Source organism: Meles meles, chromosome 20 (assembly GCF_922984935.1).
Source record: "Meles meles chromosome 20, mMelMel3.1 paternal haplotype, whole genome shotgun sequence".
Classification (NCBI taxonomy): Eukaryota; Metazoa; Chordata; class Mammalia; order Carnivora; family Mustelidae; genus Meles; species Meles meles.
Genome location: NC_060085.1, coordinates 3,243,392 through 3,270,458, shown reverse-complemented (window position 1 = coordinate 3,270,458; position 27,067 = coordinate 3,243,392). Strand labels below are relative to the sequence as shown.

The 27,067-nt window shown below is 61.0% G+C and overlaps 1 protein-coding gene and 1 non-coding gene across 3 annotated transcripts in view; both read left to right on the top strand.

Moving 5' to 3' along the window:
- DPP9 (dipeptidyl peptidase 9) overlaps positions 1 to 27,067 on the top strand; it is a 39,205-nt gene that overhangs the window by 10,463 nt on the left and 1,675 nt on the right. The window contains exons 5-21 of one of the 2 annotated variants that reach the window (XM_045989977.1): positions 1,096 to 1,208; positions 2,243 to 2,416; positions 2,501 to 2,669; positions 3,409 to 3,522; positions 6,100 to 6,228; positions 7,535 to 7,596; positions 9,298 to 9,398; positions 11,114 to 11,291; positions 11,462 to 11,624; positions 15,040 to 15,119; positions 17,794 to 17,946; positions 18,390 to 18,525; positions 20,099 to 20,244; positions 21,195 to 21,341; positions 22,667 to 22,819; positions 23,471 to 23,613; positions 25,108 to 25,219. In XM_045989977.1, coding sequence (XP_045845933.1) covers positions 1,096 to 1,208; positions 2,243 to 2,416; positions 2,501 to 2,669; positions 3,409 to 3,522; positions 6,100 to 6,228; positions 7,535 to 7,596; positions 9,298 to 9,398; positions 11,114 to 11,291; positions 11,462 to 11,624; positions 15,040 to 15,119; positions 17,794 to 17,946; positions 18,390 to 18,525; positions 20,099 to 20,244; positions 21,195 to 21,341; positions 22,667 to 22,819; positions 23,471 to 23,613; positions 25,108 to 25,219 — 2,273 coding nt within the window. Of the gene's footprint in view, positions 1 to 1,095; positions 1,209 to 2,242; positions 2,417 to 2,500; positions 2,670 to 3,408; positions 3,523 to 6,099; positions 6,229 to 7,534; positions 7,597 to 9,297; positions 9,399 to 11,113; positions 11,292 to 11,461; positions 11,625 to 15,039; positions 15,120 to 17,793; positions 17,947 to 18,389; positions 18,526 to 20,098; positions 20,245 to 21,194; positions 21,342 to 22,666; positions 22,820 to 22,937; positions 23,073 to 23,470; positions 23,614 to 25,107; positions 25,220 to 27,067 lie in introns of those variants that run through there. The other variant, XM_045989978.1, reaches the window with a different exon arrangement.
- Positions 14,102 to 14,206, top strand: LOC123933293. The gene has a single exon (XR_006816542.1). It is a non-coding gene; the product is annotated as a U6 spliceosomal RNA (small nuclear RNA).

Genomic DNA, 27,067 nt, shown 5'->3' with positions numbered 1-27,067 from the left:
TTCTTTCTCCGATTGTACTACACGTGCCAGTTGTGTCCAGAGTGGAGACGCTGCCCGTCGAGCTCACCGTCACGGGAGCTGACGTCATCGGTCAGGCTCTGGCCCTGGGGGCACCGAGCTTGGGGTCTCCCCGGCCCCCACTCAGAGGCGCGAGAGCGTGGGCGAGATGGCGGTCCTGAAGAGAGGCTGGCCTCACGTGGCCTTCCTCCCGGAGAGGCTCGGGACCTGCTCTCTCAGTCTGCTGTTCGCCGTGAACGACAGCCCTCCGTCCTCCGTCATCTCCCTCGAGTCGACGACGCTACCAGCTGGGAGATGGGCCTTCTTTTATTTGCCACTAAGGATACAACAGCGCTGTGTCAACAAGACACACCTGAGAGAGGGAGGACCGCGCGAGACAGGGCCACTTACTGCCAAAGTAGGCCCAGGCCTCTCCCGAGTGACACGTCTCGGGCACCGTGCGATGGCGTCGTTCCCTGCTCGCTGCATTCGTGCAGAATCTTTGCTAGGCAGCTCCTGTCCTCCTGTCCGAGGTCGGGTCAGGTCCATGGGTGGTGTCTGGGGACATCTGTGGTTTTCCCCACCGAGGTGCTCCCGACGAGGAGCGGGTGGGGCTGGAGGGACTGCTCGGCACCCCCCGGAGAGCGCCCCAGCCCGCGGCCGTAGAGAGAGACACTGGTCAGACGCACGTTTCCCAGCTCCCCGGTGCGCGCGTGCTGTCCCTCTAACCTGCGCCGGCTCTCGGCCCCCGCAAAAGCCTTTCACAGAGGAGGACACCCCAGCGCAGCCTCGCCCTTGAGAGCCGGGGTCCCCGGGCCTCGCTCCTGTTCTCTTGCACACTGCTGCCTCAGTAACTCCGCACGGGGTCCTCGTGCAAGCGTCTCAGAGGCAGAAGACCCGTTACTGTCACGAACATACTTGCACCCGGGGTCGGAAGGGCCGCAGGGAGGGCTGTGCCGCCGGGACGCGCTGGAGGAGGAGGTCGAAGTGGAACCAGCCAGGCCCAGCCATGGGGAACCAGGGCCCTGGCCCAAGACCCTCTTCTTGTCCTGGGCAAGGTGCCCCATTCTGGTTTTTCTCCCCCACCCCCTCCCCAAGGGATGCCTTACGGCAGCCGAGAGAACTCGCTCCTCTACTCAGAGATTCCCAGGAAGGTCCGGAAAGAGGCCCTGCTGCTCCTGTCCTGGAAGCAGATGCTGGATCACTTCCAGGTGAGCCGCCCTGGGCCCCGCCAGTTTCCACGGGCCTTGTTGGGGGCAGTCTACCTGCCTGATGGCGGGGGCAGACTCCTCCCGGCACGCCGCACGCCCAGAGCGGGCGCTCCCATAAGAGCTCTTACCAGAAGCATCTCTTCCTTTTCCAGGCCTCACCAGAGACTGGAGGTCCTTTAACTGGGCTAATAATTAACGTCATCCGCAGTCGGCTGGCTTGGGGGGGTGGGGAGATGGCTGGGGAGTGCCACGGGCGGCTTTGTGTCCCGGGAGGTTGACTTCTTTCTGGTTGGGAAAGCAGCATGATGGCCCGGGGTGGTGCGCGGGCAGAGGCGCAGTGTGGATTTCTCTGCGCCCGTATGACAGCTCTCACTTGTGCTGTCCCTGGTCCGCCCCAGGCTGACCAAGCATGGGGTTCGTTGTGCTCCAGCTTCTGCTTTTCTGAGATGCGTTTCTGGGCGTCAGCGTTCCTCGCGCCTCCCCATCGTGTTCAGAATTCTCAGGGAGGCTGCGTGGTGTCTGCAGTAGTCTACCTCCCTAGGCCCCCCAGGCTTAGGTGTATGGGGGGGCAGGTGGTCCTGGATTTGCCCTGCTGCCCACATGGAGAGAGCAGGAACGGGTGCCGGTGGGTGGGTTCACCGCAAGTTCTGGCTGGACAGGAGGTGATGTGGGCAGGAGGGAGTGGGTCTGTGGGCTTGGCACTGGGAACCAGGAAACAGTACCCTTGGGTGGCCCTCCGTGCCAGTGGGGAGGGGAGAGCTCTGTCTGTCTTGGAGAGGCTCTGGGGACAGACGTAGGTGGAGGAATCCTAGAGATGGGCCCAGAGAGGAGGAAGTCTCCCGTGCGCCCAGAAGTCAGTCTGCCTCGTTACCCCAAGCCTGCCGAGTATCCTCATGGCCTCCAGGTTTGGGCCCTCTGTGGCGTGAACCGCAGGCAGATTGGCAGACTCCTCCCAGGAACGCCCAGGCTGGAGGATCTACGGCCAGGATGCTGGGGTCCCTGGCTGACGCAGCGCTGTCCCTGTGTGTCCCCAGGCCACGCCCCACCACGGGGTGTACTCTCGCGAGGAGGAGCTCCTCCGGGAGCGGAAGCGCCTGGGGGTCTTCGGCATCACCTCTTACGACTTCCACAGCGAGAGCGGCCTCTTCCTCTTCCAGGCCAGCAACAGCCTCTTCCACTGCCGGGACGGGGGCAAGAACGGCTTCATGGTGAGCCCTGGCCACTGGCCGCGGGTGGAGTCGGGGGGGCTGGGCAACCTCCGGTTCCCCTGAGCCGGGCCTCTGTGTCCCCAGGTGTCCCCCATGAAGCCCCTGGAAATCAAGACCCAATGCACCGGGCCCCGGATGGACCCCAAGATCTGCCCTGCCGACCCCGCCTTCTTCTCCTTCATCAACAGCAATGACCTGTGGGTGGCCAACATCGAGACAGGCGAGGAGCGGCGACTGACCTTCTGCCACAGAGGTGAGGCCAGGAGGGGGAGGGGGGCGCGCTCCTGGCCAGGGTGGGGGAGGTGGCGGGGACCCAGAGCACCCATGTGGATGGCCGTCACGGCCCCCAGCACAGCTCCTAGAGCGGCCCCCGTTCCCATCCATCATCCCCGTGCCCCAAGCAGCATGGACCCTGCCGGCCCAGTTTGCCCTCCTGTGTGGTCCTGCTGCGGCCTGCTCTGGCCCCACGGGAAGGCCACCAGCTTGGCTTATGGCTTCCTCTGCAGCAGTCGGTCCCAGTGGCCTGTGGCCCCCACCAGGCACTTATTCTGCCTCTCTGCTCACGCGGGCCCTCCCATTTAACTCCGCCCGGTCGGCTCGGACCTCACATGCTTCCTGGATTATCCCCTCACCCCCTGCTCCCCAGGAGTGACCTCATCCTCCAGCACACGTGTGGGACTCTGTGCTGGCTGTGGCCTCCAGTCACATGCCCCCGTCCTACCCCCACAGCCCCAGCACCCTCTCTCTAAACCAAAGCTGCTCAGCCCAGGCAGCTTGGACACTGGCCACGTCCAGAGACGACGTTAGCTGTCCCGGCTGATTGAGGACGCTTCTAGAATGGAACGGGTGGGTGCTGGGATGCAGGTCAACCCCTCAGTGCGCCTGACGCCCTCACCTGTAGGATGTTCCGGCCCCAAATGTCCACAGTGCTTGGGGGCAAAGGCCTGCTCTGCCCTATGTTCCTTACCCCATCCGGCTCCCTCCCCATCCAGGCTCGCCCAGCGTCCTCGATGACCCCAGGTCTGCAGGCGTGGCCACCTTTGTCATCCAGGAAGAATTCGACCGGTTCACTGGCTACTGGTGGTGCCCTGCGGCCTCCTGGGAGGGTAGGCACCTACTTCCCTGTCCGCCTGCTTGTCTGTGCTCTGTTCTTGTCGCCTAAAGCAAACCTCACTGCCTTCCTAGCAGTGTTCGCGTCCCAGGCCATTTGCACTGCTCTGATCGGACCCCACGGCCCCAAGTGGTTCATCACCTTGGGATAGGATTTGACATTTGAATTTGGGGGGCATTGCAGTCTGCACACGGGGGACTAGCATGACAGTAACTGTCCCTGGGGCGTGGATGGGCCACCGTAGGTTTAAATTAGTTCTACATGGACAGACTCTTCAGTTGTTTCGAGGTTTTGGTTTTCCTTTTGCTTTGTGTTCTAAACAGTGGCACAGCGAGCATCTTGGTATATTTCTCCTGACCTTCTGGGAGGTTCTCAGTGGTTCTTAACCGGGCACAGTGCTGCTCCCAGGAGACACTGGGTGGCGCCTGGGGACGTTTGTCATTGTCCTGCCCGGGGGCTGCGGGTTTCGAGTCGAGAGGGACTGGGGCTGCTGCTCAGCGTCCTGCAGTGGCCAGGTCGGCCCTGCCCACCGAGACTGATCCGGCCCCCAAGGTCAGCTGCGCCGAGGGTCCCAAATCCTGCCAGTGAGAGAGCTGAGCCCAAGCTGCACGCGGCTTTAGTCTTGATGGGTTTTGCCAGCAGCTTCTGGAGGAAGCCAGATCACGGGTCCTAGCGTCTCTCTTTCTCTGTCCACACACTGTGGGGCTGTCTCGCTACTGCTATTCAGTCCAGCAAGACCCGTCTTCGGAGGGTGGGGGACCTGCTTCTGGGAGGTGCGCCAGTAGCGTCAGACCCGGGTGTGCTGCTGGTTGCCTTCTCCGTGGCCTTGGAGCCTCAGGGAGGTTCAGCGGGGCGCGGGGCCGTGACAGAGCCCTGTCCGCCACACTCTGCTGCCCTGGGTTCAGCTCACCTCATTCTTACGCTGACTGAAAAGGAAGACTTCACAGTCCTAAGCGTCAGTAGAAGCAAGACACTGAATCCCATGTTGGAGAGCAGCCACCACCACGCAAATTGAAGTCGGCTCCCAGGAAAAGGAGGGGTCGCTGGCATCAGAGAGGCACCAGAGGTGCGCAGAGACCGCAGGGAGCCGGGCGGGCTTGCCGCTAACGGGGCCAACGCCGGGCCCTCTCCTTCTGCCTGGCCCGCGGTCGTCACGCGCCCCTGTGGCCCGTGCCTCGGGAACAAGGGCCCTGCGCTTGGTCATTCAGCCCATGACTCCCTGCGGGCCAGAAGCCTGGTACCGCTTTCTTCTGGGCAGTAAGACGTGGCACCGGCCAAGGGCAGGCTGTCTCCCTCATGCTCCTGTCACCAGGGCCTTCTGGGCCACTGTGGCGTGTTGAGCAGCGTCCCTGGCCTCTACGACGTGTCACTCGAGTTCAACGTCCTGCAACAACCACACAGGACAGTCCCTAGCTGAGATCCACTGGCCTCGGTGGTCTCACAGGTCCTCTCTGCTCTGCTGGCAGAGCTCAAAAATGCCTTTAAGGGAGTCCCCCAAATGCTGTAGCCATCAGCCCCCCCGCCCCGGGATGTCCCTCTGCCAGACCCCACAGCCACGGTCACCGCTGTTCTCTCTTCCTTGGAGGAACAGGGCTTTTCTTGGGCCACAGCAACACAAGAGTGCCTGAGTTTGAGGGCCAGGAATCCTCCCTGCGGAGCGGACAAAGAAGTCCTGGGCGCTGGCTTTGAGCGGCCCCCAAACCACGGGGCCTCAGGCCAGCCCTGCAGCCCGTCCGGGGCTCCGCTGGGTGGGGCCAGGCTGCTGGTTCTGGAGGCAGCGCTGGTCCATCTGTCGGGAGTTGTAGATGAGGGTACTGGAAACTATAGACGGGGTCCCTCCCTGTGACGTCAGCACCCAGGCCCACATTCCAGTCTGAGCTGTCACCACCCGGTGATTCATGCGCTTCTTGTCATGGTTTTTATCCTAAGCCTTCTGGAGCCGTGCCCCATGTCGGAGCAAAGCCCCACGGACGGGCTAGCTCAGCAGCAGCCTTTATTGTCGCCGTCCTGGAGGTGGGGGCCAGGGGTCAGGGCATGGGCAGGGCCGGCTACTCCCGAGGCCGCCCTGCTTGGCGAGCACACGGCTGTCTTCTCCCCGCGTCCCTACATGCTCGTCCCTCTGCGTGTCTGTGGCCTCATCCCTTGTTACGAGGTCGCCAGTCCCATTGGTTCAGGGCCATCCTGATGACCTCGTCTTAACTTGGTCGCTTCTCTAAAGCCCTGTCCCCCAGTCCAGCCCCATTCTGAGGTTCTGGGGGCTCCCCGTGCAGGACTTCAGTGCAGACGAGGTTCAGCCCGTAAGACCCCCATAGGGCCACCTCCCATGACACTGTGTGCTGGTACCGCTCCCTTGTCATCCCCCTTGTCAGGGCCAGGAAACGGGCCCCTGGATGAGACGTGACAGGGGTCATGGTCTAGTAAGCTGGGGACCCGGGGTCCTAGCCCTAAGCCTTATGGTCTCGATCCAGGCCCTGCCATCGTGGAGCTGAGTGGCCCGAGGGTGGAGGAGAAGGGCGGGGGGCGGCAGCCACGGTGCGGGGTACCCCCAGCAGCCTCTGCTACCCCGTCCCAGGTTCAGACGGCTGCAAGACGCTCCGGATCCTGTACGAGGAGGTTGATGAGTCGGAGGTGGAGGTCATTCACGTGCCTTCACCCGCACTAGAAGAAAGGAAGACGGACTCCTACCGATACCCCAGGACAGGTGAGGGCGCAGGGCAGCGGTCTGAGCCTCGCAGAGGAGGCATTCCCCGGCCGGGATGCCCCACGGGACCCAGAGAAGCAGGCAGGGGTCGAGAACAATGGCAGGGCCAGGGCTGTGATGGATGGTACCCGCTCTGCCCCGGGGCTCAGGAGACCGGGCGGGGGGGGGGGGGGGCGGGAGTGGCGCAGGCCCCATCCAAAGTCATGTCAGACCCTTGTCATATCGTGAGAACACAGACTCAAGTCTGCTCCGTTTTTCAAGAGACCAAAAATCCCGATTTCTCCAGGAAACAGCCTACCCTTAAACATTCTTTGAATTCTTTAAAAATACTTAAGTGATCTGCACACATCACACACTCCGGCCAGGTTCTGGTCGGTTTTGACCTCCCCGGAAGCATGTGGCGAGCACTTGTTACGTGTCGTGCTCGATAGAGCCTTCCAGTGGCGTCTGCAACCCCTGCTGCAAGTGAGAGACGGCAGCTTCCCCGTGCCCCCTCTCACCGCGGGGCTGGCGGGAGAGCGGACACTCAGATGCCCCCGGCTAGGCGCTGGGGCCGTGCAGGCCAGATTTGGGACTGGCGGCAGAAGCAGCTGGAGCCTGGCCCCAGCGCTCCTCTGGAAAGTGCCGTTTGGTCATCCCAACCAGTCAGTCACCTGCCTCCCGACAGCTCGTGGGGGACAGGCCTCATTTCTGTGTCGTTGATGGTTCTGTTGCAGTTGTGTCCTGTCTCGGCCACCACCTGTCAAGCTCTCCGAGGCAGGGAGGCGTGCTCCTTATGTCCCTGTCCCCGCACGACCTGCCTTCCCCACCCCTGCACATGTTCTTTTTCTTTTCCTTTTTATTTTTTTTTGACACAGAGAGAGAGATCACAAGTAGGCAGAGAGGCAGGCAGAGAGAGGAGGAAGCAGGCTCCCCGCTGAGCAGAGAGCCCGATGTGGGGCTCGATCCCAGGACCCTGAGATCATGACCCGAGCCGAAGGCAGCGGCTTAACCCACTGACCCCCCCCCGGCGCCCCAGGCTCATGTTCTTAAGTGGGAAAGACAGTTGTCACAGCACTGTCGGGAACAAGGTCCAGGTCCAAAGTCAGGGGGGCCTGCCCGAGGGACTTTGTGCCTGGATGAGAGGGATGACTCACGCACCCACGTAGGGACCTTTGGACACCCGGTCCCTTTTTGCCCCTCCCTTCCACATGGGCTTTGTGGCCTTGGCCTTGCTGGGGCACCGCCCTGCACCTGCACCCCAGACGCCTGCTCTGAGCCCTCGTGGGCGACGCCTGGTGGACTCACCTCCCTCTCATTTCTGCAGGCAGCAAGAATCCCAAGATCGCCTTGAAGCTGGCCGAGTTTCAGACTGATGGCCGGGGCAAGGTGAGAGTGGCCAGGGTGCCCAGGAGAAGCTTCTGGGTCGAGGAGAGGAGGGGCTGAGGGAAGTGTTGGAGCTGGGTGGACAGTTGGGTAGCATCAGCAAGGCCACGACTTCTTTCCGAGGGCAGGGACTCTCCGTGGCCACTGAACCCGACAGAGCACTGCCTGAGCCTCGGTCTCAGGAGCGGTGAGCCCGGCCTCCCCCATTTCCACACGAGGTGGCCGTGCTGATGAGCTCCTTTGAGCAGAAGGTCCCGTGAGGGTTTCCAGAACAGAGAGCTCCGTTGGGTGGTCATCTGGGGGACTCTCTCTCTGACCCGGCCACTCCCCCTTCCACCCCCCAGCACTTGGGCAGATCCTCACGTAGAACTCGATGGAACCTTTCAGTGCTCTGTGCGCTTCTCTCTGTCACCTGGGGTCAGGACAAGTGTCTGCATCACCCAGGGAGCACTTGGTCAGGACCCCACAGCCTGGAGGGCAGGAGAGTCCATGATCGTGAAGGATGCGGGGCCTGGAAAGGGAAATATCCCCACGCCAGAGTTTAGAGCATGCAGACAAGCTGAGGACACTCTTGCACATTTTTGTCAGAATGACTTCTGTTTTGTTTTTTTTTTTTTAAAGATTTTATTTATTTATTTGACAGAGATCACAAGTAGGCAGAGAGGCAGGGAAAGAGAGAGGGGGAAGCAGGATTCCCACTGAGCAGAGAGCCCGAAGCGGGGCTCGATCCCAGGACCCTGGGATAATGACCTGAGCCGAAGACAGACGCTTAACCCACTGAGCCCCCCAGGCGCCCCGTCAGAATGACTTCTCGTTTGAGGTTTCAGAACAAACCGGAAGATACACTTATTTTCATGATTTGGTTTTGAAATGATGTGGCCCTAACCCAACCCTTCCTCTGCTCTTCCCCCGAATGTTCTGGCAGACGGGACACACCTGACACCAGCTGGCTTGGTGCAGCCTCTCCCAGCTCTTGCAGGGGGTGCCTGGCCCGGCAGGCGAGCCGGGTCCTGAGGTGGGCGTGGCTGGTGCCCGCTGGGGACCAGGCGCTGGGAGGATGCCGGGGCAGGGGCCACGCTGAGGCCCTGCCTGCCTTTCTCTCCTAGGCCCTCTGGAGGCCATGCCCCCCACCCCCAACCCCGCGCCTCCAGGAAGCTGCAGCGTCTGCAGGTCCCTGTCACCCAGGGCTGCCCGGCTCTGCGGTCACAGTCCAGACCAGAACCCCTTTGGTTCCAGCCTACTGGCTGTCCGTAACTGAGTACCACGTCCTGGGGGCTTAAACAACAAAAGTGTATGGTCTCCCAGCTCTGGAGGCTGAGAGTCTGATAGGGTGATGTGGGCAGGGCTGGCCCTTCCCTAGGTGGTGAGGGAGAGGCTGTTCCCAGCGTCTCTGCTTGCCTTGTGGACGGCCGCCTTCTCCCTGCAGGAGCCATCGCTGCCTGTGCGGCCCCGGAGCCCACACCTCCCCCATATAGAACAGAGACCACCCCTTTTCTGGGATTAGGGCCACCCTGTTCCGGTACCACTTAGACCGATGACCGCGGCGACCACCCTCTTTCGGAATCCGGCCCCATTCGGAGGCGCCAGGAGTCAGGACTCCGACACGGGTTCGGGGGACACCGTGTCTGCTCCGGAAGCGCCCGCCTCTGTCTGGGCAGCGTGTGGGCAGGTCAGAGTGTGACCCGACTCTGCTTGCCCTTTTAGATCGTGGCCGCGCAGGAGAAGGAGCTGGTGCAGCCGTTCAGCACGCTCTTCCCCAAGGTGGAGTACATCGCCAGGGCCGGGTGGACCCGGGACGGCAAGTAGTGAGTGTCGCCGGCAGGACACGGAGGGCTCTCCCTGTCGCTCACGTGGTGACCGTCCTGCCACAGCGAGGACACGCCTCTCTGAACAGGGCCGTAGACCGCTGCCCGCGGGCCCCATCCGGCCCCGTGCCTGGTTTTGTTCGGCGCATGAGCCGAGAACAGCTTTCGTGCTTCTGAATGAACGGGGTAAAAAAAAAAAATACTGAAGGCAGAGAGCATTTCATCGCACATGAAAGGGATACGAAAGGCACGTTTCAGTGCCCATAAATCAGGTTTTCTGGGCGCACGGCCACACTCCTTTGTGTACGGATCGTCTACAGTGGCTTTCATGCTCAGTCGGCGGGACTGGCCATTGCCCGAGAAAGCGCGTGGCCCAGAGAGTGGGGCTGTCTGCCCGCGGGCCCTTTGCTAGACATAGTGCCCTCCTCCGGCCGCACGCGCAGCTCAGAGCCTGGCCGGAGGCTGGGCGCTGTTGGCAGGCTGCAGGCTCTCGTGGGTGCACACGTCCCCGTGGCGTCCCTCGCCGGCGTGGTCTCTGTTGCTGTCTCTTCACGCCGGGTCCAGGTTTCCCACCCGCGGGACTAACGGGCCGCCGTTGCAAACCTGTCCATTTACAGTTGGAAAGAGCACAGAAAATGGTTTTTCGAAGTTCTGTTCCAAAGCAGCCTTTTTTTTTTTTTTAAATCTTATTTATTTATTTGACAGAGAGAGAGAGAGTGATCACAAGTAGGCAGAGAGGCAGGCAGAGAGAGTGGGGGAAGCAGGCTTCCTGCTGAGCAGAGAGCCCGACGTGGGGCTCGATCCCAGAACCCTGAGATCATGACCTGAGCTGAAGGCAGAGGCTTAACCCACCGAGCCACCCAGGCGCCCCTTTTTTTTTTTTTTTTTAAAGATTTTATTTATTTGACAGACAGATCACAAGCAGGCAGAGAGGCAGGCAGAGAGAGGAGGAAGCAGGCTCCCCGCTGAGCAGAGAGCCCAATGCGGGGCTCCATCCCAGGACCCTGAGGTCATGACCTGAGCGGAAGGCAGTGGCTTAACCCACTGAGCCCCCAGGCGCCCCTACCAAAGCAGCTGTTCTGAGCATAGAACATAATGACAAAGGAGCTCCAAACCGGATTTTTTAAACGATCTACACCGGCGCGGGGCTGGAACTCCTGACCCCGAGATCGAGAGCCGCCCTCTCCACCGGCCGAGCCAGCCAGCTGCCTGAACCCCAACCAACAGGATTTTTTTTAAGTTGCCGTTCGCTTCCATCTCAGGTTCTTAAGGATTCACATTATTCAACAGAATAAACAATTTATTTCCCCCAAAGAGAAAGAACGAAAGAACATTGTTTGTTCGGAGCAAAATGGGAAGTAAAGAGCCATGTATGTGGCAGAAATTGGCAGACGTTTTCGATCCAATTTTAGTATATGTGCTGCCGAAGCGAGCACGGCAGACGTTTTCGAAATGCTGCTCTAAGGTCTGATGACACACGGCATGTTTCCAGAACACTGGGGTTATAGAGCCCCGTCACCCCAGGGCCCCCCTGGCGGCATGTGCTGGCCAGGAAACCTTTGCATGCTACGGGCTCACTAGGTCAAGGGCGCAGTATGTTAGCAAAGGAGGAACGGCTCTGGGCCCACCTAAATTTGGGGAGGGAGGCGTCTGTCACCCAGCTTCCCCCTGCTGGGCCCTGAGGCCTTCACCGTCTCTCCTCCTTGCTCTCTCAGTGCCTGGGCTATGTTCCTGGATCGGCCCCAGCAGCGGCTTCAGCTCGTCCTGCTGCCCCCGGCCCTGTTCATCCCCGTCACCGAGAATGCGGAGGAGCGGTCGGCCTTCGCCAGAGCAGTGCCCAGGCACGTCCAGCCGCACGTCGTGTATGAGGAGGTCACCGATGTGTGGATCAATGTAAGGGCGGGGAGCTGCCGGGTGTGCGCCCCGCCCGGGCCCCAGATCCCCGGTGGGGCAGGGCTGGGGCAGACGCGGGTCCCCGGGGGGCCGGGTTTGTCCTCCACACGAGACCAGCCAACTCTCAGAGCCCCACCTTCTCATGCCTCTTCTCTCCCCTTCCCGGACAGGTTCATGACATCTTCTATCCCTTCCCCCAGTCAGAGGGAGAGGATGAGCTGTGCTTCATCCGTGCCAACGAGTGCAAGACTGGCTTCTGCCACTTGTACAAGGTCACCGCCATCTTAAAGCCCAGCGGCTACGACTGGAGTGAGCCTCTCAGCCCTGGGGAAGGTGAGCAAAGCCCGACTAACACCACCGCTCACCCAGGCAGCCGTCTGTGGCTCAGGGCACTGCTTACTCACTGACCCCACCCTGTGACCAGTCCCATGAGGGAGGGGCAGTATGAGGAAAAAGCCCGCCTTTCCCGAGCATCCCTCACAGCCTGGCGAGGTTATTAGAGGCAGCCGTTCATTTAGTCAGTGTTATCTGTGCCGTACCTGCTACGCACCAGGCCCATCTCGCACCAGGGGTTAGCGCACCACTGCCACGGATCAAATCCGGCCCACCATTTACTTTTGTAAATAAAGTTTTATCGGCACATGGTCACGCTCATTCTTTTACAGAGTGTCTGTGGCTGATTTCATGCTGCGGTGACAGAGTTGAGTAGTGTGACAGCAGTGTGCCCTCGAGCTTGCAAAGCTGAGAATACGGGCTGTCTGGCCCTTGATAGGGAATGTGGCCAAGCCCTGCTCTAGGTGCCAGGGGTGTGATTACACAGAGAGAAAGGAAAATCCCTGCTCTTACGGAGCTCTTTAGTGGAAGACGTGGGCAAGAGTCCAAAAACAATGGAGAGTAATGAGCGTGGTGGCAGACGCAGCAGGACAGGCGGCTGGAGAGTGAGGGGCTTGCTTTCTAGGATGGGAGGTCAGGGGGCATCTGTGGATAGTGCGTTATGGAGCAGAGACCTGGAACAGGTGGCAGAGACAACCCCACAGATCATTCCAGGTTGAGGGCACAGCCTGTGCAAGGGTCCTGGGGCAGTAGCTGCCTGATGTGTTGGAAGAGCAGAGAAGAGACCGTTGTGGCTGGAGCAGAGGGAGCGAGGGGGAGAGACAGAGGAGGGAAGGGCAGAGAGGGGACAGGGCGGCTGGTGTGGGGTGTCGGGGGCCTCAGGGAGGACTTGGGCTTTTATCATTGATCTTATATCAGTTTAAAGCCATTCCTAGTGTTGCTGTGTGGGGTACAGCTGAGGGGCAAGGAGAGGTCACAGGGATGGGTCATGGCAGCAGGCTGGACTGACCCAGGTGGATTTGATACTGGATGAACTTTGACCTCCGAGTCACCGCGGTGTGGTGGTGGATGGGATGGAGAGACAGAGAAGGAGGAAAGACACAGGTGCCTGGCGGGATTTTGGAGAGTCAGTGTGAGACAGGAAGACCTGGGAGGGACAGTTTTAGGAGGGAAACGTCTAGTTGGGGTTTGGATATGTTCTCGTGGCAGTGCCCAGAGTGGCCGTGCTGCGCGGGCAGGTCCACATGCCCCAAGTTCCGGGGAGCAGAACGCATGTGCAGTGGGCGTGTGGACATCCTCACACAGACGGTGTCTCGGCCCTGGGACAGGACGGAGCACCAAAAGGCTGGGTCTGGGCGGGGAAGCAGTGTGGGCTCGAGCCAGCCCAGGGCCCCTCAGGCTCTCCCCCACGAGCACTACGGATCCTGGGTCAGCTTGTCCTCAGTGGGGGCGTCCCGGGCTCTGAGCAGTGCTGCCTGACCCCCACCCACTCAGTGCCAGGAGCACCCAGGATCATGACAGCCCCAGATGTCCCCAGGCATCGCCCTGTGTCCCCCAGGGCCAGATCGCCCCGGGGAGCCCACGGTTGAGAGGCGGCCCGCCAGCAAGCCCGAGGCAGTGCCGCACGGGGCTCGGAGAGCGCTAGGTCTCGGGAGCCGAGCCAGGGGCAGGAACAGGGAGGCCACAAGCTGATGGGGGTCGAGTAAGACAGGGACAGAAGAGCAACTGCTCTCTCAGGGTGTTACCTCCGCTGTCACCTGGGGTGTACTGCAGCCAGCACAGGCTGGCTAGGCCATCTCCAAGGCGGCTTTTTCGGTGGCTCTCCGGTATTGTGCTTTTCCGTTTGTCTGTCTGACTTGGCCGGACCACCTCATCTTACCTCTGGAGGCCTCAAGGGGCACATCCTTGTCACAGCCTCTGGTCGCCGCGGGGTGGAGCTCGTGGCAGGTGCCCCTCCGGCCTCTGTGGTGGGTGCCCCAGGTTTCCCACCTGCCCTCCCCGCTTGCACTTCCCGGCATGTGGCTCAGTCCCACTAGGTGCCAACTGGATGGCCGAGAAGGCGAGACCTTGGTCCCTTTGGACCAAAAGGCATGAGTTCGTTAGAGGTGCCATGGGTGGGCCTGCGGGAGGAGGAGGAGGGTCAGGAGCCTGGAGGACCGGCAAGACGCGGGAACAGCACCGGCAGGAGCGGTGTGTCTGGACTGCACGGGGTGTCCTTTGTGGCAGAGGACCCCTTGAGAGAGAGAGAGAGAGAGAGGGCCGAGTGGGCATGGTCGGCAGCCCTTCCACAGAAAGCTGCTGGCTTGCACCCGGAGGGCCGAGTGACTATGGCCACAAGGGGGGAGCACCCCGGGTCCTCCCAGCGGGGCAGGAGGACGGCGCAGAAGCAGGGCTCTTAACGGTAGTCCCGTGCGGCTTTGCTGCCCCTGCCCCTTCTGTAAGCGCCACTGAGAACGGCCCCGGTAAGATGTGAATGAGCGCCCTCCCCAGCAGCACCCGCTAGAGCTGGACCGATACAGAGAAGATGAGCGGGGCCTCTGTGCCAGGGCGACACGCAAACTGGCGAAGCTTTCCAGATTAAAAAGCAAAAGATCTGGACGAGTGACCAGTCGGCTGTGTCCAGCCTCCATGGGAGTGAGGGACACAGGAGGAGCCTTTCTCCCTCCCAGACCCCAGCTGTCCAGAACGAAACAGCCATCGCTTGTAAACTGTCTCAATAAATTGGAGTGCGGGCCAGCAGGCTTCCCGTAATTATTTACCTGGCGGAAATTCAAAAGTGAGATCTGCCCCCCAAAATCCAAAAAGTACGTCATAAGAACTCAGCCGAGACTTTGCTCAGCCAAAGTGGTTTTTTTTTTATTTGTTTGTTTTTAAAGATTTTTTTTAATTCGTTAGAGAAAGAGCGCGTGCACAAGCGGGGAGCAGCAGAGGGAGAAGCAGACTCCCAGAGGGAGAAGCAGGGAGCCGGATGGGGGACCCGATCCCAGGACCCTGAGATCATGACCTGAGCTGAAGGCAGACGCTCAACCCACTGAGCCACCCCGGCGCCCCTCAGCCATTGTGGTTTTAACCAAATCTGGTTCTCCACGGTCCAGACCTGTGCTGAGAGGTCACAGGTCGCAAGCCCAGAAGTTGATGGTTTGGCCTCTGCGGGGTTCTAAAACCCGTGCTTCCAATACGAACACAGCTGTCTGGTTTTCCCTGGGAGATGCTGGAACCTGCACACAGCCTCCGTGGCGGGTCCCTGCTCTGTCCCGTGGCTGGGGCTCAGCCAGCTCACTCTCGTCTCCCACCTGGCCCGGCTTGCACGGGGCTCTGAGACAAGTTCGCTCAAGTGGAATTTGGGCTCAGGGCCTTTGAGTCCCCTTCACGCCTGCCTGGGGCCCCCTTCACCTCTTCCTTTCCTTACTTCCAGATGAATTTAAATGCCCCATCAAGGAGGAGATCGCGCTGACTAGCGGTGAATGGGAGGTTTTGGCAAGGCACGGCTCCAAGGTACCAGAATCTCTTTGCAACCCTCCCCGTCTGCCCCGCACGCACGCTTGTACGCGCACGAGTGCATAGACACATGCGTATGCTCGCTCCAGCTTCCCTGCAGACCTGTGTGCCTGTGGCTTCTCTCCCTCCTGGCTGCGCCTGCCTCCTGCTCTGCTCCACTCAGCTCCGTCCACTGCTCCGGCACGCCCAGGGCCACAGGGCTCTGGCCAGCTGGAGACAAGCCCAGTCCGGGATGTGGGGGCCGCTCTGTGCACCTGCTGCATTCCCGTAGCCTTCTCCTGCTCCATGAAATCACCTCTCCCTGGGAGAGCACTTGACGAGACACTCTGCCTACCGTGGGATTGTCCTGCAGCATCCAGCATCCAGTGGGCCCTGCCCCAGTGTCTGTCCCTGGGAGGTTTGGGGACAAAGATGCAGCTGCAGAGAAGTGGTGTACCTTCCACTCGCCCAAGTGAACGAGCATAAAAACGCGGCAAGACTTGCCTCTGAGGAGAGCTTCTTCACCAGGGTCCAATTCTACAAAATTCCAAATTTTACGGCGTGAGCTCTTAATCAGACTTCTCGGATCCCTACCTCACACCAGCATAAATGTTTCCTGGACCAAAGACAGACACGAGAGACGTTAGCATGCGTCCGGACGTGTGTGCGTCCCGGAGCTGCTCATGCAGGGGAAATAGGGGTCAGTACACACTTGAGTGAGCCCACGAGGAGGGACAGCGGTAGGTCCAGGTGGCACACCCTGACGCGGACCAGAAGCAAGGGGTCAGATCTCATGCTCACCTCCCGTAGGTGGCGATCATGCTCACCTCCCGTATGTGAGGCGAGTTGGAGGTTAGGGTACCAGAAGGCTGAAGGTTGCCTCCTCGTTCGCTCTGCTCTGGTGGATTCTTGCTCAGAGGTGTCCCTGCGCCCCCGGTCCCTCCCCCTCAGGACTGCTCACATCGAGGCGTCCTGGGCACTGAGAGCCTCCCCGGCCCCATTCATCCCAGCTGTGACAGCCACAGGTGTCCCCAGAGGTTGCTACATGTCCCCAGGAGAGGAGAGGGCAGGACTGCCCTGATGAGGACCCTGCTTTAAAGAAACCCAAAGCCCCCAGCATCGCGTCTGGCAGCCCTGCCGGCCGGAATTTTCCCCTTTTGCCGCCCTGTATGCCTTGCAGGCCCTCGCATGCCTGGGTTTTTACCCAGACAGTTTAAAAAAAAAAAGCTACGCAGCTTTTTATTTTGATTTTGATTGTTAGCTGACATCTCACGGACACCACAGCAGCAGCACGTTCGAGGTTACAAAGGGAAGGACTGGCCTCTCACGTCCCCTCCAGAGGCTGTGCGCACCAGCAGAGCGCGGGTCCGAGCTGTCTGCGCTATTCGGGGGCCTTGGGGGTGACGGAGATCCAGGCGCCTGGGGAGCGCCTCCTTCCGTGTGTGCATCTTCTCCCGTGGTCCTGGTGACAAAACTGGCTGGTGACTGCACGTGGCTGGGGGTTTTCCAGCGACATGCTCTGTTTCTAGAAAACCCGCATTTATTTGAAAAGGACGGCAGCAAAGGATACGTCAGTGTCTGTTGTACAAACTGGACCGTTCTGAGTAACCCAACATTAGGGGTCCCCTAACTCCCCACCCCACCCCCTCAGGCTCCCGAAGCCTCATCCCCTCGGAGGTGGCCAACCGTGGTGAAAACCCCAGCAGAGTGTTTCTGTGTGCACACGTGTCCACGAGACATTGGGGTTTTTTGTTCTTTAAAGACTTACTTAAGCCATCTCTGCACCCAGCATGGGCTCGAACCCACAACCCCGAGATCGAGAATGGCCCATTGCTCCAGCTAAGCCCGCCGCGCGCCCCTCCACAGGACATTATTTTAGAGGATTTGGAGGAGTTGGGGTGTTTTTGTTTTCTTCAAGAAAATATGGTTTTATGGGCTGCAGAGAAGTGTGTCGTCATTTTGAAACCCATTTGTCATTTTGGACATTCAAGTCATCGTCCTTTTTGAACATTAAGAACACAGCATGTCTGTCCTCCCACTTGAAGTCGCCCCCCAGGCGGAGCCCCCAGGGGCAGGTCCCCGGAGCAGAGTCGCTGCCTCAGAGAACACACCTTTAAGTGTTTGCCCCCCGTGTTGCCGGGCTGGCCCTAGAGCATCCCCAGAGCAGAATTCCTTCCCGCTCTCCCCAGGCCTCATCACCTAAACACCACACCCAGGTTCACCCAGGAAGCAGGTGCCGCTTCTTAGCCCGGAGTGCCTGGGTCAGAGGGGTGGGCTGACCCCCGGGGACCAGGGCTCCAGGGATAGATGGGCCCTCGGGCACAGGCCCAGCCCCTCTCTCAGCCTCTGCCCCAGGCACTGTGCCCTCTGCTCCGCCCTCGCAGCTCTGGGCATGCCCAGAAGGGGCTGTCTGGGGTCGGGGTTCCAGTTTCAAGTCTACGTGGGGTCGCATGGTTCGCCCCTTTCCCTCCAGGCCCGAGAGGCGCTTCTCTCCCAGCTCGCTCCTCTCCGGCCGGTGTGCTGCAGCCCGCTGGGGAGAGAACAAACGTCCCAGCCACAGAACTCGGGGTCCTCCCTGTGGGGGGCAGGAGAAGGGCCCGCATCCCTCCCCCAGCCACCGCAGGGGCAAAGGCACGGGAAGTCCGAGGCCCGGCCTGGGGCTGCTTCACGAGGAGCCCCTGTGCCCCCACAGATCTGGGTCAACGAGGAGACGAAGCTGGTGTACTTCCAAGGTACGAAGGACACGCCCCTGGAGCACCACCTGTACGTGGTCAGCTACGAGACGGCGGGCGAGATCGTGCGCCTCACCGCTCCCGGCTTCTCCCACAGCTGCTCCATGAGCCAGGTGGGCCCTCCCTCGATGTGCCTGAGGGCACCACTCTGGCACGCACCCTTCGCCTGTCAGAACGTTCTAGAATACCAGGCAGTGATCGTGCCCAGGTCTGCTTCCGGTCCAGGTGCTATAGAACCAGCACCATGAGCAGGCTCTGGCGTCAGAAGGGTCTGGGTATGAGCCTGGGTCTGTCAGTTACCACTGGGGTGGGGGTGTTGGGGTCCCTGACCAGGGGACAGATTCCTCTGGGCCTCAGTTGGCATATCTGTGAAATGGGGCCGATGGTACTAGCGCCCAGCTCCCGTGAGGAAGAGTTTCGAAGTTTAAAGGAGTGAGCGCACAGGGCAAAGACAGTGAATAGGCTGGTGGCTGACGGGGGCGGGGGAGCCAAAGCGGCCGGGGAGGTCGGGAAGGACGCGCGTGTTGCGGTGCTCAGCGCCCCGTCCTGCCCGCAGAACTTCGACATGTTCGTCAGCCACTACAGCAGCGTGGGCACCCCGCCCTGCGTGCACGTCTATAAACTCAGCGGCCCCGACGACGACCCTCTGCACAAGCAGCCCCACTTCTGGGCCAGCATGATGGAGGCGGCCAGTGAGTAGCCCCCACATCCCTGGGGACCCTGGCCACGGCTCCCCGTACCCGCCATCCCTGGGAGCCTCCGCTTGCCTGTCTGTAAAATGGAATGCAGCCCTGTGAGGTGACCCTGGCGAGGGAGGGCTGTTCTGGCAGCTTCGAGGCAGCGAGGGGCCCAGGGGCCCTGAGAGCTCATCACTGGCCATTACCAGTGACCCCGCCTGCCCCGTGCACCCTGCCACTTGGGCCAGTCTCTAGTTTCCGCACTGCGGTTAACATCGCACAGAGCGACCAGTTGCCAGACCTGGGGGTCCCCGCGTGGGGCATCCTCATCCCCTCGGGCTGCTGTCTCCAAGGAGCTGGGGGTCAGGCACGAGCGCAGCCTTGGGGGACAGGAGGCAACTTAGCCATTTGCCTAGGAGCTTAAGGGGTGGCCCGGACTCTGCTTAGGTGACCCCAGATTGTTTGCTGGCTGCAGAACTGTAGTCATTCTCCCTCAAATGTGTCCCTTCTCTATGAAACGGTCCCACGGCAGGCAATCTGTAGGATGAAAACAACACTCTGGACAGCACCTAGCCCATGGGGATCACACACTAAAAGGGACACCGTTCCCTGACCCCAGATTTGCCACTGGCTAGATTACTAGAACACTGTAGGAAATAAGGATCGCCGGCGTTTGTGGGGTGTTTTGTGGGCTGGAAGGCGTCTTGTTAGGTCATCACCCTCCGGGACCCAGTGAGAAGTCTCCAGCCAGTAGGTCACTCAGTCTGACTCTCCCCACGTTACCGCAGAATGCGACAGTGCAGGAAACCTGGGCCGGGTGTTGGGCCGGTGTTAGAGATGAAACTGAGGGAAGGATGTGTCTTATTACCAAGACACCCAGCACAGCAAGAGGGACAACAGTGGGAAGTCCCGCGTCCTGGTGCCCAGCCCTGACATGAGGTACCACGTCCGGAAATTGCCAGGCTTGCCATGTTTGTAGCTCCCCTCCATGAGAAGTGGGCGAACACGGCCTGTGCACCAAGCCCAGCCACTCCTGGGCATTTAGGGACTATCCGTAGCCACACTAAGGCTGTGACACCAAGCCATGTAGTTAAGCCACAGAGACAGAAGTCCTCATCGTCTGAGCCTTTACAGAAAGCACTTGCTGCCTTCCAGCCTCCATGACCACTGACGTATTTTTTTTAGTTGACTTTCTCTATTTACCTAAATAAACTTTCAAGGTCATCGTAAAGAAGGACAGTTGCCTCACTGTCATGGTTGGAAAACCAGGGTCGCATGGCGGCACTGCAGGGGACAGTCAGAGCAGACAATAGCACTGGTCTTCACTCAGACCGCAGAGGCGTGGCCACCCCCACAGATCAGATCAGCAAGTGTCCTGGGGGACCACAGCCTGCCACGCGCACACTCGTGGGGCCAGAGTCCTTTGGGGCCCTCGGATTCTGATTTAAACCATCAGGAAGCCCAGAAGACGGGGCGCCTCCCATCCCCCGCCACAGCCAAGGGCCGGGCCGCAGAGTGTGGGTTTCTGCCATCTGTGCCTCCCTGGTGCCCGCCGGCCCGCGAAGCCACAGCCGCTCTGTCTCCGCAGGCTGCCCCCCGGATTACGTGCCCCCAGAAATCTTCCATTTCCACACGCGGTCAGACGTGCGGCTCTACGGCATGATCTACAAGCCCCACGCCGTGCAGCCTGGGAAGAAGCACCCCACGGTCCTCTTCGTGTATGGAGGCCCCCAGGTTGGTGTCAGCCTGCTGCCCACACCCCTCCTCCTTCATGCGAGGACTCAGGTGCCAGCCAGGTCAGAAGGAGGGTTCGTGTGAGGGGGCCGCAGCCCCCCTGACCGCCCAGGGTCCTTGGGGGCCCTTGTTCCCCTGCCTCTGGGTGTCTGTACACCCCACCTTCTCATGTAAGTCCCTTCCCCTTTCACCTGCTGGTGCTCCCTTGACCCTCTGGGAACCCCCCGAGTCCCCAGGTGTCCATCTGGCCCACCTGCCCAGCTGTGACCCACTGTCACCCGTGGTCACATACTTGGGGACAGAGGTGACCATGGGCCCTGCGCCCTGCTCTCTGAGAAGGGGATGAGACAGGTCTAGGCAGGCAGACTGGCATTTGGGTCCGTGTGAGATGGCAGTTGCTCATCTGGGGGTGTTCTGTCCCCCAGGGAACATTTGGGGATCCCCAGGAACACGTGTAGTCATCAGAGCTATGGTGGGGGCCTGGGACGGTCAGTGCCCCGCAGTAGCCGACACGGTCCCCCCCTAGGCCAGGGACCCGTAAGGCAGCAAACATCAGTAGCGCCAAAGTGAGGGACTGTTTTACGTCAAGTTAGTCCGAGAACAGCACCGGGGTTTGTCTGTTTGGAGAAAACTGCGGATAGAGAGGGGGCAGAACGGGGCTGCAAAAATCAGGGACTGAGCCCAGGGAAGGGCTGGGGAGGGAGCCCGTCTCAAGCGCAGGCTTGGTGGAGGGGGCCCCCGCCTGGGCTTCTACTCCCCCATAACTAGAAGCCTTCCAGGGCCGTCCACAGCCTTCACAGCAAAGCGCGCCAGCCCCGATGAGGCTGTGAGGCCCCGGCCCCGGGCCCGTCCCCTCTGGCCCATGCAGCCCTTCCTGCCTGGCACGTCATACTGGAGTCCTCGCCACTCACCCTAAAGCTCCACGTCCCCTCCCCGCTCTCCCCTCACAGGTGCAGCTGGTGAATAACTCCTTCAAAGGAATCAAGTATTTGCGGCTCAACACGCTGGCGTCCCTGGGCTACGCTGTGGTTGTGATCGACGGCAGGGGCTCGTGTCAGCGAGGGCTTCGGTTCGAAGGGGCCCTGAAAAACCAAATGGTAACATGTCTTCACAGTTCTCGGGGCCTTCCCTGTGTGGTGAGGGGAGCCCTGGGGCCCCGGGGGCAGCTCTGGAACACCTTCTCGGGGCAGTCCCAGCCAGGATGCCAGGATTAGTAGGGAAGCCTTTTGGAACCAAGGAGAATGTCCACTCTGATGCTGTGCTTTGAGCCGCACCCCACGGGGAGACAGAGATCCACCCGTCCCAGTGCCTGAGGCCCAGATGAGCCAAACATATCAGTGTAGGCCCCGTCAGCAGGAAGTCCCAATGGCTGGACCAGCCGGGGACTGGTGGCTATAGAAGTGGTGGTGATGACGGTGGTGATGGTGATGACGGTGATGATGACGGTGATGATGGTGATGACGGTGATGGTGATGACGGTGATGATGGTGATGACGGTGATGGTGATGACGGTGATGATGGTGATGACGGTGATGGTGATGACGGTGATGATGGTGATGACGGTGATGATGATGACGGTGATGGTGATGATGGTGGTGACGGTGATGACGGTGATGACGGTGACGGTGATGGTGGTGATGGAGATGACGGTGATGACGGTGATGATGATGATGATGATGGAGATGGTGGTGGGGAGGATGGCGATGGTGGTGGAGGTGATGAGAAGGCGGTGGTGATGATGGGAATGGTGGTGCGGAAAACGGGGACAGTAGTGTTGATGGGAACGATGGTGATGGCGGTGAGGATGGAGATGGTGGCGGTGATGGTGGCGGAGGTGCGGAGGATGGAGCCGATGGTGCTCACAGGGGGATACTGGTGATCGCGATGGAGATAGAGGTGATGCGGGAATGATGGCGGTGAGGACGGAGACGGTGGTGGTGGTGGGAACGGCGGTGGCGGCGGCGGTGAGGACGGAGACGGTGGTGGAGGGTGGTGACGGCGGTGAGGCGGTCGTGGTGATGAGGAAGACGACGGCGATGACTGCCGCCGTCCACCGAGCCTTACTTAGCATGGTCGAGGCCTCAGCGCAGGACGCTCACCACCTCATTTCCTCCTCGCGCCCACTGCAAAGTGGTCCTGTTCGCGTTGACGTCCTAGTTTTGGGATGAGGAAACTGAGGCCCAGAAGGGGAGACGGGACTGTCTCCGGGTCAGCCAGGAGGTGGCAGGGCAGGACAGAAGCTGGGCCCATCTGACCCTCACCCCGCCCCCCCCCCCCCCCCCCCCCCCCCGAGAGCGGGCTGGAACAGGGTCTGGAGAAAGGAGTAGCTTCTGGAGCTGCTGGTCCACACGGGACAGAGGTGGGACAGCAGGGCACACACACGGAAGGAGGCCTCTGAGAGGTGCCCGGCCTCGTCCTCCAGGGCCAGGTGGAGATCGAGGACCAGGTGGAGGGCCTGCAGTTTGTGGCGGAGAAGTACGGCTTCATCGACCTGAGCCGAGTTGCCATCCACGGGTGGTCGTACGGAGGCTTCCTCTCGCTCATGGGGCTGATCCATAAGCCCCAAGTGTTCAAGGTGGGTCCCGCCCCGTCCCCCTCCTGGTTGCGGGCACCCGCCTGTGCCCCCTCGGAGCCCGCCCCCCCGGAGAGGCGTCTCGGCAGGGGCCTTGCCACGTGGCTGTTTCTCCCCGCAGCAGCCCCATGGGGCCGAGCCCCCCTCCTCATTGCCCGCCACTGCTGACCCCAGGATGGCGTCCGGCTGCACAAAACCCCGCCAGCAGCTCTCTGTGGGAGGCTGAGCCCGGGACCCCGGCCTCGGATGGGCAGAGGTGGGGCACGGTGTGAAGAGCGTCGGGGGAGGGGCCCAGGCCGGCGGCACTGTCCGGGCACCGCGGGGCGGCGATGAGGAGGAGGAGGCAGGAAGGCAGTGGGACCAGGGAGGGGCCGATCCCGGCCTGAACGCACTCGTTCAGCTCACCTGCCCTCCCTCGACAACGCACGATCCGCGGGGGACGCACGGTCTGAGGGCCCCTCCCCGCCAGCCCCCCCGTGTGCATGCCCGCTCCTTACGTCCTTCGGGGGAGGCCCCGGGACCGCCAGCAGGCGAGCGAGGGCTCCTGAAACCTGACCCATGTGTGTGTGTCTCTCTCTCCTCTCCTGTCCTCTCCCTCTGCTTCTCTCTCTGTCTCTGTCTCCCTGACCCCGCTCTGTCCACTGTGGCCCTCAGGTGGCCATCGCGGGTGCCCCGGTCACGGTGTGGATGGCCTACGACACGGGCTACACTGAGCGCTACATGGATGTCCCGGAGAACAACCAGCTGGGCTACGAGGCGGGTTCTGTAGCTCTGCACGTGGAGAAGCTGCCCAACGAGTAAGGCCCCCACTGCCCCAGCCTTGCGGGCGCCAACGCCCCCATTGCTCCTGCTACCCCTCCCTGGCCCCTGCCATTGCTAGGGCAGGCCGGCCGCGGCGCCTCCCGCATCGGCGCTGTTCTCTGGCGGGCCCTAGGCCTCCCTCTCTGCGGCCACCTCACACCCCCTTGAGCCCTCCCCATGTCACTGCTGCTCACGGAAGCAGGCCGGCACCCAGGGTGCCCTGGGAGGGAGGAGGCCCGGGCCTGCCCTCAGAATGACGGAAAGAAGGCTCTAGAGTCCTGCTGCTTTGCACGCGCAGGCCTCCCTCACTCCCCAAGCACGGGGCGAGCTGTGGGGCGGTCGCCTGGTCCTGAACCAGATCGGCCTGTTTTGTGGACTTGGACATGCAGTGGCTCGGGACACGGGTGCCCACGGTTGTAACATCCGGGCCCGTGGGACCGGCTAAGGCATATACCATGTGATGCTTCGCCATCGGCCTCTTTCTCTGAAGGGAAGCGTGGTGTTGCCGCCGTCTGGTGCGACTCCGTCTGGTCAACCACTTCCCTGGGCCCCTGCTTCCATGCTGGGCTCTCCGTGCAGGCCGGCCCCGCCTGGGCCCCCCTCCCCCTCTCCTGGTGAGGCCGATCTCCGTGGGCTGGAGTGCGGCCCGGGCTCTCTGGGGACGCCTGGGGACAGCCGAGCTCGAAAACCCAGTGCTCTGGGCCTGTGCCGTCCGGTCCGGGAGCCAGGAGCCCCCCATGCGGCCCCCGAATGTCAGTTCCCGTGGGTTCAGAGCCACTGACAGAGTAACTCCAACGGGACAGACGTGGACTGTCTGGTTGGCAGGGGTCAGGGGAGACCGCTAATGGCGGGGGGCTCTGCTGGAGCTGGATAGACCTGCTGCTCCCCAACATCGTGAATCCACCAAATGCCCCGGAAGCGTTCAGTTTGACATGAGGGAGTTTGATGTTTTGTAGATTTCACCTCAATAAATTATGTTTAAAAATCAAACTTGTAGGGGCGCCTGGCTGGCTCAGTTGTTAAGTGTCCGACTCTTGATTTCAGCTCAGGTCACGATCGCCAGGCTCGTGAGGTCTCGGAGAGCCCGCTCAAGGCTCTCTTGCCCTCTCCTTCCGTCCCTCCCCTTCCTCACTGGAAAAAAAAAAAAAAAAGAATCTAATTTTTTAAAATGACAGGCTCTTGGCCACTCCTGCCACATTTTAAGTGCTCAGTAGCTGCATGTGGTGATGATGGTGGTTGGGAAGGGCAGGTCTAGAACATTCCATCGCCCTGCAGTGCTGTGGGGCAGCACTGTTCTAGAAGCTTCCCTGTGCCGCTCCGCTCCTTGCCTGGAAGGAAGTGGGGGGTCTTCAGCCCTGCTTGTCGGACGCCCAGCTTTGAGGCTTTCAGTTCTGCCCATGGCGCATTGCCGATCTGCCGCCCTGCCTGCCGCTAGGGCTGGGCCGAGCAGAGGGTCCCGCCTCAGGCCCTCACCCAGCCTTGTCTTCCAGGCCCAACCGCTTGCTCATCCTGCACGGCTTCCTGGATGAGAACGTGCACTTTTTCCACACAAACTTCCTCGTCTCCCAGCTGATCCGGGCCGGAAAACCTTACCAGCTCCAGGTAGGTGTCGCCTCCCCAGGAGCCCGCCGGGCGGGGGGGGTACCTGTGGCTGCGCTGGTTCCCAAGGCAGGGCTCCCCACTCCATGTCCCCAGGTGCAGTCAGCGATCATGTACTGGTCACTGGTGGTGCCTTAACGCTGGGCACACTGAGGGGACAGGCCAGCGCCTGGCCCCCACCCAGCTCAGCCTGGTGGAGGAAGGTCAGTGTTACAGAAAGTATCACACCCACACCATTTTACCTTAACCTGAGAAATCTGCCTGGAAGGAACGGTACAGGGCGCTGAGAGCATCTCAGGGTCACTGGGATCAGAGAGGAGCTCCCCGAGGAGGTGACCTTGAAGGACGCTGGAGAGTAGGGGGTACCCAGCTCAGCCCGGGTATGGGAGGCGGGGGGTGGGGGGGGCGGTTCAACACCAGGCACGACAAAGTGTCGGAGGCCTCTCCTGGGACTGGAGACCAGGGCGGATGGAGTAAGCAGAACGGAGTTGGGGGCCAAGGCAGGGGCGAGGGCCAGGGCACCGCCTGGGGGGGGGAGGGGCAGGGTATTGGGCAAGGGGCGGGGCTTCCACCATGGGGGGCAGGTCTTGTCAGTGAGACATGGGACCTTAGGCTTGGAAAAGGGCAGGGGTTGGAGGTGAGGGGCGGGGCTTCTGCCATAGCAGGGTGGGGCTTGTCGGTGAGACATGGGACCTTGGTGATGAGCCAGTCTTGGAAGAGGGCAGGGGTTGGAGGGCCCACCTCCCTTGTAGCCCTCTCCAGACAGAGGTCCATGAGACCCACTAGGATGTGAGCCATATTCAGTCGTCCTAGCAGGAAAGGGGCCGGCCAAGCAGGAGAGGTGAGAGGGACAGATTTTATCACATGCTGCCATGGCCAGTGTGTCTGCCTCTCAGAAGCCTCCCACACTGCCCTCGGGAATGCCATGTCCCGTTGGACAGATGGAGAAACTGGGGGTTCTCTTGGGAGAGCGTTTAGCACGGAGGGTGGAACAGGAGTCCTGTGCCCCTGCCTCCCTATGAGGAGTTGGAGGTGAGATGAGACACTCCACTGGGGGCTGGAGCAGGGCAGTGGGTGAGGGCGGTTGGGCAGACCCCGCCTTTGGTTTCAGGTACCCTGGAACAGACGGACTGGGAGGCTGGTGGTCCCAGGTCCTCCTTGTTCTCATATCACACTTGTTGTAGACCAGGCCCTGGCCTGAGGGCTGAGAGCACAGCAGCAAACCACACAGAGCCTCTCCCCGTCCTCACGGCCAAAAGGAGGAAGAAGTAACCAGGCAGCCAGACCCAGCGTGGTGTGAAGGGTCTGTCCCAGGCAGTGCGGGTGCCTGAGTGCGGGGGGGCGTGAAGCCTGGGAGGCTGCCAGGCAGCAGGAGACAGACTGGCAAGTCCTTGCAGAGGTCTGAGCTGGGGACAGTATGATTAGGCTTGTACTTCATTTAGGGATGGATTAAAGAAGGCAAGGGAGGAGGAGGAGACACCTCTGGGTCCTTGGATGTATTCCAGAGTTGCAAACTGGAACAGTGGCTGTGGGCCTGGAGGGGAAGGAATGGTTTAGTTCACAAACCCATCTTGCTGGCAGGGAGAGGTGAGGAACGAGCTCCCTGGCCCTGGTACCAGCCAGTCCCACCCAGCTTGAGATGAGGGTCAGGTACTTTGGGAGCGTGTGGAGCAGGTTTCAAGCCTGTCCCACGGGCCCCCAGGGTCTACCTGAGACCTGGTAGGGTGCCAGAGTCCTCGTTTCATGGTCAGAGGCAAGATCTAATAAGCTCCTCTCACCGTCACCCACCATCACTGAGCCTGGACTTTGGCTCAGCCAGGTCTCAGGGACTGGGTGATTCCTTGGGGGTGG